Source organism: Nilaparvata lugens, chromosome 6 (assembly GCF_014356525.2).
Source record: "Nilaparvata lugens isolate BPH chromosome 6, ASM1435652v1, whole genome shotgun sequence".
Taxonomy (NCBI): domain Eukaryota; kingdom Metazoa; phylum Arthropoda; class Insecta; order Hemiptera; family Delphacidae; genus Nilaparvata; species Nilaparvata lugens.
Window position 1 is genome coordinate 65,204,892 of NC_052509.1, and position 14,238 is coordinate 65,219,129.

Consider the following 14,238-nt stretch of genomic DNA (forward strand, 5'->3'; position numbering starts at 1 on the left):
TTTATACTTCTAAATGACAATATGTTGATACTATTGTATTCTATTGAAACTTGAATTTATTAAGTATTTCAATAGGGCTGAAATTTGAAATTTGAAATTTATTTGCCATAACATTTTACAATCAGTACTTACATTAGAAATATGATAGATACTATAAATAATATTATAAATAAGTAAATTTATATAAGAGGCACTACCGACATAAGTGGAACTTGTTAACATAAGTGGCACAGCAGTGAGTGCGATTGAAAATTACAAATATTATAACATTAATCAATACTAAAAGTGGATATATACTATAATACCTATAGTACAGAATCAAGAAAAACGTACTATAACAGACGTATTATACACTATGATCTTACAGTTATACAAAATTATCATTTCATACACTTATCTTGAAATAAACTCTAGATTTTACCCACTCTTCTATTTCACTACTTAGTTTTTTTGTTCTATTGTTTATAAAGTGATATGGGACTATATTAGCAAAGTATTCCATGAAGTATGTGAATTGATGTTTATTTATAGTTAATCTTGTAAAGTTTCGAGTATAAGGATTGAGTACAGACGGACGAAGGTTGTGTAAATGTGTATTCAGAGTAAGATGCTGCTTATTTCTATTGGCATGTGTAATGATTTTCCCTACAAAGACCTGTCGTAGCGTTGGAACCCCAAATTCAACAAACAAATTCTTGCTTGGATACAGTCTAGGCCGTTTTAGAGCGGCTCTAATTAAATGCTTTTGCATTTGGCTACTTGAATTGTTTAATTTGACACTTGAAAATGACTTGATTGCTCGTTATAAATAAAATAACTAGTTATTTTTATATTAAAAAGTCTAAAGAGGGTACTAAATTATTGAGTGCTAGAGAGAGAATAGATTTGTATTTTAGAGAGTATTAAAGAGGTATACAGTATAAAGAGGGTATTAGTCATTCCTATAGTAATTAACTTTATCATTACAATAATAGAAAAACTATCAAATCTTCTTTATGATTTTGTATGTACATATTTCTTCTGTTTGTGCAAATTTACGATAAGCCTGTTGCTTATTTTCTAGAGTTCAATTATTGTACAAATTTACGATAAGCCTGTTGTGTCTTTCCTAGAGTTCAATTATCGAACAATGTGTAATAAAATGATTGTAAGAAAATCTTGAAACTCATTGTGAACGTCTTCTATTTCAGGCTCAGAACGCGGCCAGAGCCAAATCGCTGAAGGAAAAATTCGAGCACTGGGAACCGGAGAAGCAGTCTAAGAACAACGCCATAAACATGTTAGACTCCGACCAGGCGAGTCTAGACTCGACCAAGTCTCTGCGCGCGCACTTTGAATCACTCAAGTCTGAACAGCCCAAGGAAAAGTCAAGGCCAAAAGTGAATCGCTTTGTGGTAAGCTTAGTCAACAAATCCCTCTCATATTAATTTAGCCAGTGTTTGTGTTAGCCTTTAGTTCATTTGTTCCCTAGCTAATATCTATACCATATCTTCCGTAATACCTGCCATGATAAAATAATACCTGCCGTATACTACCTGGGGCCTGTTGCATGAGAAAATACAAAATAATAATATTAGTAGTCAGCCGGCTATTATAATAGGAATCTACTTAATAAAATAGGAATAATATTAGCTTGTATATTCTCATGCAACAGGGTCCAGACCTCTTAGATTTGTAGCTCCCATTCCCCAGCTAATATTTATTTTAATACCCGCCATGTTGACTTGATGTTATTATTTTTTTAACCTCCAATTTTTCAGTCATTCATTATTTTCCAAAGGCGACTTTCTAGAAGTATTTTAAGCCTAGGTGATGATGATGGGATGAATGATAATACAATGAAGGTAGAGTTAAGAATGAATAAAGATGATGGGTTATGTCTTCCACTTGAATTGATTTCAGTCCACTTTTCAGTCCAGAAATAAAAAAACTAGAAATTTGAATTTGATTTGATTAAAAACCGAATATAATAGAATGATTACATTCAGTTACATTACAGTTTTCCTCTCCATTGAAAAATTTGGGAAATAATCTAAGATGGTAGTTTTGATCTACTGTTAGATTAATTTTGTAAAAAAAAAATGGCAATAAATTGATTTTGATTTGATTTTGATTTTCGAACTGTCAGCCTCTCTGATGAATAACATCAATGTTTCTTATTCAAATAATGTTGACAGAATAAAGTGCGTCCCACTACTAAAGGATGCAATCCTTTCATGGCTCAAATATATTTTTTCTGAAATTCAATATTATAAAACACATTACCAACCCTCACACACAGACTCGTTCCTAGGTGAGGAGTACTATTCTATAATATTATTGTATAATTTACATTTCAAGAGTCTGTAACTTGTTGTTATTTTTGACAATGAAAGCTTCTATCTATTCATTCATTCAATACTTGTTTTCTATGATGGTTTAGTTATTAATATTTCTAAAGCCAAAACTATCAAAACTAAAACCTCTGTAACTGGTTGGTGGTAAACTATTTGTAAGAATTTCTTTCAACTCAATTTTTACACTCTTTTTTAATATTTCCCTGACGATGCATCACGGTTGTGCACCACGCTTTTGGAAACGTCTTACTGGTAAAATTTTTCAACTATTTCGATTTGGATACTATCAAGTTACCAAAATGGAACAAATTTCTAAGGAAGAACTTTGTTTCATCGTTTCTATTTTTGGGATATGAGCGTCAAAAGTTGAAATCTTTGGAATGATTCATGTCAGGGTTGGTTGTAAAAAAATAATTCATGGAATTTTGAGTCAATTTCGACAATTTTATTGAATTGGATTCCTTTTTTACCATTTTTCACATAAGAATTTTTAAAGCTTTAAAAATTTAAAGCTTTAAATTTTTTAAGCTTTTATTGAATTGGATTCCTTTTTTACCATTTCTCACATAAGAATTTTTAAGAACAATTTTTATTGTTCTTTCACGAAATGATATAATATCATGAAAATAAACTTGTGGATACTTCGTGTATTATTTTTTGAGGAGGAACTTGAAGATGCATTTATTTTTCCAATGCATGTCATAGTCTCCGTTGTGAAAGCTTGATTGTTGTAGTTAACCTGTTGTGTCTGATATCCTCTTTCATTTAAACCCGTTGTTTAGATTCACATTTTTGTTAATTTAGAAGGTTGAACTGTTGACATAGAAGTAGTCGGAAATCCAGAATAACACCTACATCAACAATTTTCGTGTTAACTCAAGATGTTCATTTTTTATCAAATCAGGTGGTTGTGATAAAAATAGTGGAAAATCGACAATTACCTTCAATCAAGTCACAATCAACATGTTTTAGGAAAACTCACAGGCAATGTTTATTTTTGATGTTAACTCAAGATGTTCATCTTTTATCAAATCAGGAGGTTGTAACGTTGTAATAAAAATAGTTGAAATCGACTACTACCTTCAACCAAGTCACAATCAACATGTATTAGGAACACTCACAGACGATGTTTATTTCACGAATTTAACGCCGGACATCATGCAGTGTGGTTGAAGAAGCGGTGAAGACTAATTCAAACACTCTGAATTTTGTGATTTTTCGAAAGACATCTTATTGACAGGGTTTGGAAGAAGACATCTTATTGAACGGGTTTGGAAGTTGAAACAGTGTTTGATTATAATTTCTCATCAATTATAAATATACTCGTGAAGTAAAGCTACTATAATATCATTCTACATTCTGAAACTTTCTTAAATATTTAATTTGTCATGAACTCATCAATAATTTAGAGTCGTGTTAATAATTTAATTTGTATAATTAATTAATTTTTATAATTAATAGTCGTGTTAATCTGCGTTTACACCAAAGTTATTAACAAAATGTTAATAGCTCAATCCTTATAGATTCTATTAGATTGAACGAAACTTGACAAACACATATGCTCATCATGTTATGTTCAATCTAATAGAATCTATAAGGATTATGTCATCAACATTTTGTTAATAACTTTGGTATAAACGCAGCTTTAAAAATCTGATGTGGCGCACTCACACAACTTTCCTTGCCGTTATGAAAATTGATCACCTGACGCTAGTGTTCCCGCGCATCTCAAGTCTACTATTCAAATATTTGAGCCAGCTGGTGACAGGGCAATAACGCTGGAGACACACATGAGGTCTGCTATCTCTTCATAGTGAATGATTTAATAGAATCAACAATAATTTGCAATTGAATAATCACATTTTCTCGAATTTAAAGCTTATTTTCAATTTTAGGTGAAAATGTTACTGAACATTAATTGTAGAGATTTTCGTGCTCAATCTACTCCACTTGATTTGTTTCGTTTCAATTGTATCTGAAGCCTGATAATTGGGAATCTATCTGCATTTATGGGGCAAAGCTCCTGAAATTTTTACAGATATGGGACTTGTGGCAGTTGATAGAGCTTATCGATAACTATTTTAGGTATGAATTTGATCAAGATCGTTGGAGCCGTTTCCGAGAAAATCACGAAAACCCCTGTTTTTGACAACATTTTCGCCATTTTAGCCGCCATCTTGAATTGCATTTGATCGAAATTGTTCGTGTCGGATCCTTATAGTGAAAGGACCTTAAGTTCCAAATTTCAAGTCATTCCGTTAATTGGGAGATGAGATATCGTGTACACAGACGCACATACACTCATACACACACACACACACACACACACACACACACACACCACACACACACACACACACACACACACACACACACACACACACACACACACACACACACACACACACACACACACACATATACAGACCAATACCCAAAAACCAGTTTTTTGGACTCAGGGGACCTTGAAACGTATAGAAATTTAGAAATTGGGGTACCTTAATTTTTTTCGGAAAGCAATACTTTCCTTACCTATGGTAATAGGGCAAGGAAAGTAAAAATGGTATGGATTTTCATCAAATATTTGAAATCAAATTTCTGATATTCAGGCCCGGAGACTCGGTTTAAACGGAGAAATGTCAGCTGTTTGTTTAAACCCCGTATGAAACACATTATGATAAATGCAATCATTTCTACAAGTAAACGTGGTTTAGCGTTAGGTAAACGTAGTGTTAGCTTATGGATTTAAACTATGAAACACAATTAATTCCAACTTGCTATTGAAGTGGAAAATCTCCAGCAGTGCATGTCCTTATACAATAAGAAGCAATATTGGTATTTAACAATTAACAAACGGTATACAGTGGCTTCTTGAAAATAATTCTCTATGAAATCTGGACAATTGCTTCCTGTTTTCTGTAATTTTTCTGAAGAAAGGAGTAATGAAATAACAAATTGAGGAGTAAGAATTGATAACAAATTCGCTTCAACTTTTTGCTTCTTCCATTCATAGGGGGATAGGTTTTGATCTTGTTTTACAGTTTTTTTGTTATAATATTGGCTTCCAAGTTTTCGTTTTTAGTTTTCTAACGTGTTAAACACTAACCAACCACCCGGCTAAATAATTGCAAACTGATGGCAACCAGAGTCCTGCATCCTGCATGAAGCGTTGTTGTGTGCATGAGATGTCAAATCAGGTGAGTGCATGTCATTTTTCAATAAATAGATGAATTAATTGTCTTATTTAGATTTTATGAGATGTCTCTAATAATTAAATATGATTGTAAATCCGTTTTTTTTGTAATCGAATATGATCAAATTTATCTTTTATGATATTCAATGAGAGATTGTGATTGAAAATTATTCGTTTTGCCTCAAGTTGAAACAGATTGAATCAATCATGAATTTGGCTAATGAGTTGTATCAGAGCCTCCTACAATAATACGGCCCTGTTATACCGAGTGATTCAAAAAGAACTTTACAACTTTGACAATTCTTATAAATCTTATTAAACAAGGTACAGAGCTGGTTTTGGTTTTGTTATAAAGGAAAACACTTCAAGTTTTTTTTTACCTTAAACTAAACTATATATGTTCTATGTGACTTCCGTTGGTTATCCTTAAATCTTAAACAAAGTAATCTTTGTAATCTTTAATAAATCTTATTAAACAAGGTACAGAGCTAGTTTTGTGTTGTTTTAAAGGAAAACACTTCAAGTTTTTTTTACCTTAAACTAAACTATATATGTTCTATGTGACTTCCGTTGGTTATCCTTAAATCTTAAACAAAGTAATCTTTGTAATCTTAAATAGATCTTATTAAACAAGGTACATAGCTGGTTTTTGTGTTGTTTTAAAGGAAAACACTTCAAGTTTTTTCACCTTAAACTAAACTTAATATGTTCTATGTGATTTCCGTTGGTTATCCTACAGTCGATAGTCGATTTCTTCCCAGAAATCAGTGGATTGGCCGTAATGCGCCAATTGCATGGCCCCTCGTTCCCCAGACCTAACACCGCTGGATTTTTTCTTGTGGGGTTTTATGAAAGATATTGTGTACGTACTACCCCCTTTGCCAGCCACTCTACCTGAACATAGAGCAAGGATTTGCGCTGCTGTTGAGCAAGTTACACCTGAACTGAAATGCTAGTGCGAGTCTGGGAAGAAATCGAGTATCGATGAGATGTCTGCAGGATAACAACGGAAGTTACATAGAACATCTTTAGTTTAAGGTAAAAAAATCTGTTGTGGTACACTCACACAACTTTCCTTGCTCATTGAACTGTAAGCCCAATTTCTAAACGAGAATAATTCAGGGGAATAACATAATGACGATTAGCGGCAACATTTTATTTGAAACTACGATCAGACTTCTGTATACAGTATATGTGTATTTATAATTGTTTTCAGAGTAATTTTTCTTTTGTGTAAATTGTAAAATTCGATGATTTTTTTTAAAAGTCCTCAAAACAGCTGTTCTACAGATGAAGTATCTCGACTATGTGTTCTTTTTATTAACTGCTCTACCTACCTACCTCATGCACGAGAAGGAGGTTACAAAGTCCATTTCTCAAGGATGGGGTGAACCCCCCATTAGTTTCCCGGAAAGGAGACTTATGCCAGTTGATAGAGCTGATAAATAACTATACAGGGTATGAATTTGAAAAAAATCGGTCTAGTAATTTTTGAGAAAATCTTGAAAAACATGGTTTTTTAGTAATTATCTGCCATTTTTCTCAAGAATATTACGGAGCTCCTGCAATTTTCCCAAAAATGAGACTCATGTCAGTTGATAGGGCTTAGCTATCTATGGTATAAATTTGAAGAAAATCGTTGCAGCCGTTTTCGCGAAAACCGTGAAAAACATGGTTTTTTAGTAATTATCCGCCATTTTGAATTCAATCTTATTGAATTTCTTATTGTCAGATCCTCATGGTATAAGGACTTTAAGTTTAAAATTTCAAGTCAATCGGTTGATTAGGACTGGAGTTATCGTGTTCACAGACATACACACATACACACACACACACACTCACAGACCAACACCCAAAAATCATGTTTTTGGACTCGGGGGACCTTGAAACGTATAGAAAACTTGAAATCGGGGTACCTTAATTTTTTTTGGAAAGCAATACTTTCCTTACCTAGTGTAATAGGGCAAGGAAAGTAAAAACTTTAGTATTTTCCTTTAAAACAACACCAAAACCAGCTCTGTACCTTGTTTAATAAAATTTATATGAATTTTCAAAGTTTCAAAGTCCTTTTTAAATCATCCGGTGGCTGTGGTTGTATCCTTGGAGATTAATGATCAAAACCTGATTTTGATAATAAAGAGATGAATTCAATTATATTCCATCTATTATAAGTCTCTCAAAAGTATTCATTTCAATATTGAGGAGAACTCCATCAGTAGATGGATTCACTTTTAACTGTCATAATTCCTTAAGGTTGTGCATTCAATATTTTTTTTCCAAAAAAAAAATTTTTTTTATTTTTCTAATCTATTGGACAGGTTCTTAGGACATGTAATCTATGCAATCTATCAATCTATGCAATTGAAATATTTTTATCAGCCTCTGTTAGCGAACAATAGGGCTTCAAAAGTCACTTTTTTGAGTCAGATGGTACACTAACCCTTCAAAAACTACAGGTCAGAAAAATTTCAGAAAAATATGCAAGTCTCCTCTTCAATATAGCTAAAATTACATCAACTTTGTTTTTGAAAATCTGCAAAAAGTTAAATTTCATGCATTTTAAACTCCTTTTTCACATTCAATGTTCGTTCTATAGTCTTTAAATTCATAGCAACTTGTAGCGCTGCTCTTGATAAATAAAGTTGATGCTTAAACTTCTTCTATAGATACAATAATAGCCGCTGGTATGTGTACCTTTAAAGCTCGGTTTTACGCCTGCTATGCTGGGGCAGTAAGTGAATAGTACAGCTGGAGTGATCTAGCGGAATTAGTTTGTCCCTAGAGCTAAGCGCTCGACGTTAACCTGACAAAAATTGTAGGCGGCTTATGGGATATAAAAATTTATTTATTGAAAGTTTGAATATTAAAAGATCAAATTTTAACTGTCCAGTATTAGTATTGTTATATTCATCAATATTTCCCATTCAGCCAATGCTAACTGTTCAAATTCAAAGTTTTATTTTATTTATTTATAACATGAAGAACCAAATATATAACCTATAAACTTGAGTGTTGATAGGAAATGACAATGGGTAATACGGCGAGGCAGAACATCCAAAAGGATCTCTCTGCCGATAAATGCCATATGAATAAATAATATGAACAATAATATTTCATGTATCTTTTATGTATTATATCAAAATATAAAATTTTGATGATAATATTGAAAGATGAAAATTTCACATTCAATTTAAATTTCAAATTCAGAGTGAATCTCATCATAGTCAAAAGTGTCAGGTTGTCTCATTAATCGCCTGCAATTTTCGTCTGATTCTATAGAATCAGTTTTACCAACAGCATTGACATTAAATTTCTACATAGTTTTCAAAGTTATCATATTTTGGTCCACTACTACTGTATAGATAATGAGTTCTTGAAATGGACATGGAAAATATACAAAAATTGAATTGTAAAATTTTCATCTTTCAATATTATCATCAAAATTTTATATTTGTTTGCTTTTCAAATATGAATTTGTGTTTAGAAACGAGTTTTCTTAATTTTAAACTTTATAAAATAGAAACTCAGGAAGTGAAAGTGCAAATTTTTAGTGAGGAAACATTAAGAACCCAATATATAACCTATAAACTTGAGTGTTGATAGGAAATGACATTGGGTAATACGGCAAGGATCTCTCTGCCGATAATCAGACTGTAATAAACAAAAAAATCTTAAATATAAAGCTCCCAAGATTCTAACTGAAATAAAGAAATAAGAATAAAGAAAAACCAAATCCTTAAATAAATAAAGTACACGAATAAGACCATACCCCCCTAATTTCAATATAACCCCTACTATATAATAAATAAATATGAACAATAATATTTCTTGTGATTTGTCGTTGTTATTTCATTACTTATTTTCATGTGATTTCATCTATAATCTAAGTGAATTTTCAATGCCACTGTGCGATCAAAACCAGTAACAATTATAAATTTCAAAGTGACTTTGTATGAATTGTAGAAAGTTGAAATGAGAGTACAATAATAACCTAGGATTTCTATACTCTGAACATTATTTTTCACTTTTCATTATTGAAATCAACATGGAAGATAAACTGTTCATTTTGGAATGTTTGTCTTCTTGAGAGGAACAACTCCCTCAAGTTAATCAATTATGATTTCAACTGTTGAACAAATTCAACATAAAACCTCTTTCAATAGAGTAAAGTTGAAAATTAGATTTTTCAGATTTTTAACTAATAGTTGATTGATCATTAAATAATGAAACCAATTCAACATGAAACTAAAACCTCTTTCAATGGAGTAAAGTTGAAAATTAGATTTTTCAGATTTTTAACTAATAGTTGATTGATCATTAAATAATGAAACAAATTCAACATTAAACTATTAAACCTCTTTCAATGGAGTATAGTTGAAAATTAGATTCTTCAGATTTTTAACTAATAGTTGATTGATCATTAAATAATGAAACAAATTCAACATGAAACTATTAAACCTCTTTCAATGGAGTATAGTTGAAAATTAGATTTTTCAGATTTTTAACTAATAGTTGATTGATCGTTAAATAATGAAACAAATTCAACATGAAACTCTTGAACCTTTTTCAATGGAGTAAAGTTGAAAATTAGTTTTTTTTTCAGATTTTTAACTAATAGTTGATTGATCATTAAATAATGAAACAAATTCAACATGAAACTATTAAACCTCTTTCAATGGAGTAAAGTTGAAAATTAGATTTTTCAGATATTCAACTAATAGTTGATTGATTATTAAATAATTCCTCTACACAAAACTCTGATTCATTTATATATGGCTATATTACTGTTTCAACTACATAGATAACGATAAATAAAGAGAGAACAATAATTAATAGTTTTATATTTCTCTTTTGTTTCAGTAATAACTGACATCGATGCAGTTGAATATAATAATTCGGACAACGAAAGAATGTTTTGAGTCTTGAAGAGCAGTGATTACTACTACGTTTTATATTATATAGTGAATATGCTTGAACTTTACAATTTGTGATCATCATTCTAAGCTTAATCACATCTCGCGGCATTTTCATTCGTCAGCTTCCTTTACTAGAAGTTTTTCTAGTTCATCATACTAGAAATATGTTCTTAATCTCTTTGTAGTCGTTGTGTATTATTCATTCATACTCAACATATTTCTACTATCTTTATTGGAAATATTTCCATTCATAAATTTATTAGAGGAAAATTATTGAAGAGTTGTTGTTACAGTAATCCATTATGTAATCAATATTTTAAGATCGATTTCATATATTTATTATTATGAAATAATATGATAACTACTGTTACTTTTTGAGTAACACTAAAAGAAATATATTGTTTTAAACATTTTGAATGTTTGTTTACTTCTAGAGGAATAATTTTATTGAGTTTTGTAATTCCATCTGTATTTGAATACTGTGAGAAAATAAAACTTTTATTAATACTTGAGTTGTTTGGTGTTGGAAATTGTATATTTTGTGAATTATTTCTACTGTAAGATATTATTGAGAAATGAAAATGAACATTTTTGTGATATGCACAAGGTGAGTTATATCTTAATTATTACTATCATATGTTTCTGTGTTATTGTTATTAATATATATTTATTTTTGCTTATGTTTTTTATTTGATCGTTAGAGTAATAATACAGTAAATATCGGGGCACCGGGCTTCGCTTGTTATTTATTTATTGACTATTAATAAACCAAACACAATTCTTTAAAATGATTGAGGAAGGACTAACAGGCACAGCCCAAAACTGTTTCTTCCCCGAATTTTGATTTATACACTTTAAATAGTCCAGAAAGTAGGTTATGCTCCATACACTTGAATTCAGGTTCAATTTTCAGTTCAAACATTTGAAAACAGAAAAGTTCTAATTTAGATTATTTACAAACCGAATTGAATAACAAAATAACACTCACTAATCACTTATTGGCAAATAATGATCAACTTTGAAAATTATGATATACTCTAGTTTAGAAGGATTATCATGTCATGTCAACAAATCAGATTATTTTGATCAAGTCGATTAAATTGTCTAGCTAGATAATATTTTTCGCTGATTGATTACACAGCTGGGAATAATTCTGTTTCTGTCCCACACACGCACCTTCTTTTTCGACAAACGACGAAATTATCATCTGTTTTTCCAAGGATGAATAATTGTTACCCTTTTCATGTCCTTCAGCGAGTTTTCTCAGGGATGAGACCTAGTGCAATCGAATGTTTATATCACAAACCTACTATGTTCCAAATTTCGTGAAAATCGTTAGAGCCGTTTTCGAGATCCGGTGAACTTAAATAACCAAATATAAAAATATAAACAGACTAGCCGTCAGGCTCGCTTCGCTCGCCATATCCATCAAGCCAGGGGGCTCCGCCCCCTGGACCCCCGACTGGATCGACCAAGAATGAAATCAGCAGACTCGCTTCGCTCGCCTGCATTTTTCATTTGAGCATTTTTATCATATGTTAGTCGGGGGCCAGACTAAACGTCTGGCTGAACGGATATGGCGAGCGAAACGAGCCTGACGGCTAGTAATATAATATTCCCAGGATTGAAGTAGTAGTGCCCAATCAAATTTTCCGCGATAAATGCATTTAAATCTTCAACTTGGTGCCAACCTAACAAAGTCAACTCAACTTAATGCCAACCTGACAAAATTATTAATTTAGTTGCCAGTTAACAACTGTTTCGAAGAGGTACTCTATCTAGATCATAGTTCTATAGTAACATATGATATGGAAATTTCAATTATAATTAAGAGATTGGGAGAAGAAGAATATACATGCTAAAAGACGAACTTTAAACCCTTAAAAACAACCCTTACAGTTAAAATATTGCCAAAAGATTTCTTAGTGCGCCTCTAAAGGGCCAACTGAACATACCTACCAAATTTGAACGTTTTTGGTCCGGTAGATTTTTAGTACTGCGAGTGAGTGAGTGAGTGAGTGAGTGAGTCAGTCAGTCAGTGAGTGAGTGCCATTTCGCTTTTATATATATAGATATACAGAAATTGCTCGGTTAATATAATAGGATATGTTTATGGTGCATTTTTTAAGTATGATTTTTCCTGCTGTAGTTGAAATCTAACTTTCTAAAGTGAAGTAAAGTAAATAGGTACAGTAAAAGAATAATTTAGGTTGCAAAATCTGGAAATTTTTACAAGCAGAAGAAAGCTGGATTGATTGTCTTGTAATAATACTATTCGAATATGTATCAGTATAATGGTTTTTGAAAGAAGTATAAAGTTTTGTACTCAAGGAGACATAAACTTCCAGTGAACTATTTCTCAAATACCCAGTCCATTTCAAACTACAAAAAAATAAATGTATTCTCTTCTATGTTATAAACTTAATTTGTATGTATTAGATTCATTTGGAACTGTCAGCATTCCTTATGAATAACAATCAATGTTTCCCATTTAACCAATACTGACAGCTTGAAGTAAACCTCACTATAGCCTTCACCGTTGTCTTTGTTTATCTCACCTTTTAATTATTTCTTTTTTTTCTCTCTTTCTATCATTCATCTAGTCCTCTATTTCTTGTATCTCACTTTTAAAATCTTCTATCACTTACTTTCCAACTCATTCTCCACAACTTTTGTAGTTAAGGCTGTGCAAAGGCTAAAAATAAACTTTTTACTCGTGATATTTTTCAAAGTTTTTCGATTTGTATATCATCAAGCTATCAAAATGAAAAAGTTTTCTCAGGAAATAAATTTTTCTGATCATTACTTTTTGAGATATGAGCGCAAAAAGTTTGAATTTTTGGGACAGAACATTTCAAATTCGGTACGATATAAATCCATGAGATTCAGAGGATGGATTCTTCATGGTATTGTTGATCTAGTAAAACAAAAATTTTCAGAAAATATCAATTTCTGGAAAAGTTATTCAATTTACCAAAAATAACTCAACTAGAAGTTATTTTTAGTAAATTGAATAACTATCTTAAAAAGTTATATTTTCAGAAAATTTTTGTTTTACTAAATCAACAATACCATGAATAATATATCCTCTAAATCTCATGGATTTATCTCTTACCGAATTTGAAATGTTCTGTCCAAAAATTCAAATTTTAGGCGCTCTTATCTCAAAAAGTAATGATCAGAAAAAAAAATGTTTTCCTGAGAAAAATTTTTCATTTTAATAGCTTGATGATATACAAATCAAAAAACTTTGAAAAATATCACGAGTAAAAAGTTTATTTTTAGCCTTTGCACAGCCTTAATCTTATTTTCTTATCACTATTAACGCTAAGTAGGCCTATTTTATTTTAACTTTCATGATTGATTTTTTTTTCGTTGAGTTGATAGATTTTCCTACGGTATTCGAGTTTTACTATAGTGAGGTCCACGTTATAATGGCAGTGGAGAAAGATAGGAGAACAACGTTGCCGTTGCCGATCTTCTGTCTTGTCTATAGACGATCTGTTGCCTTCTATAGACGGTTGCTGATACAGGTTTATTGATGTAATATGAACTGTTCATTCTCTTTCAAAATAATCAATTATATTTTATTAAGCAAGACATTATATGTTTTAATAATTTCATAATGAGTTTACATAATTAAGATGAAATGTTTTGTTAATTCATTATTAATTCTACATTGTTAAAAGACGATCTGGCAACAGAGCAAAGCTAGAAAGAGAGACGATCTGGCAACAAAGCAAAGCTAGAAAGAGATAGCGCTATCCGCTTTGTTGAATGATAGACAAGGATA

General features: G+C 31.3%; 1 protein-coding gene across 38 annotated transcripts in view; it reads left to right on the top strand.

Moving 5' to 3' along the window:
* Positions 1-14,238, top strand: part of LOC111050753 (LIM domain and actin-binding protein 1) — an 87,386-nt gene that overhangs the window by 66,162 nt on the left and 6,986 nt on the right. For 28 of the 38 annotated variants that reach the window (XM_039431688.1, XM_039431697.1, XM_039431689.1 and 25 more), the window contains one exon: positions 1,191-1,394. In XM_039431688.1, the coding sequence (XP_039287622.1) occupies positions 1,191-1,394 (204 nt within the window). Of the gene's footprint in view, positions 1-1,190; positions 1,395-5,418; positions 5,667-10,389; positions 10,958-14,238 lie in introns of those variants that run through there. The other 10 variants (XM_039431707.1, XM_039431716.1, XM_039431709.1 and 7 more) reach the window with 2 other exon arrangements.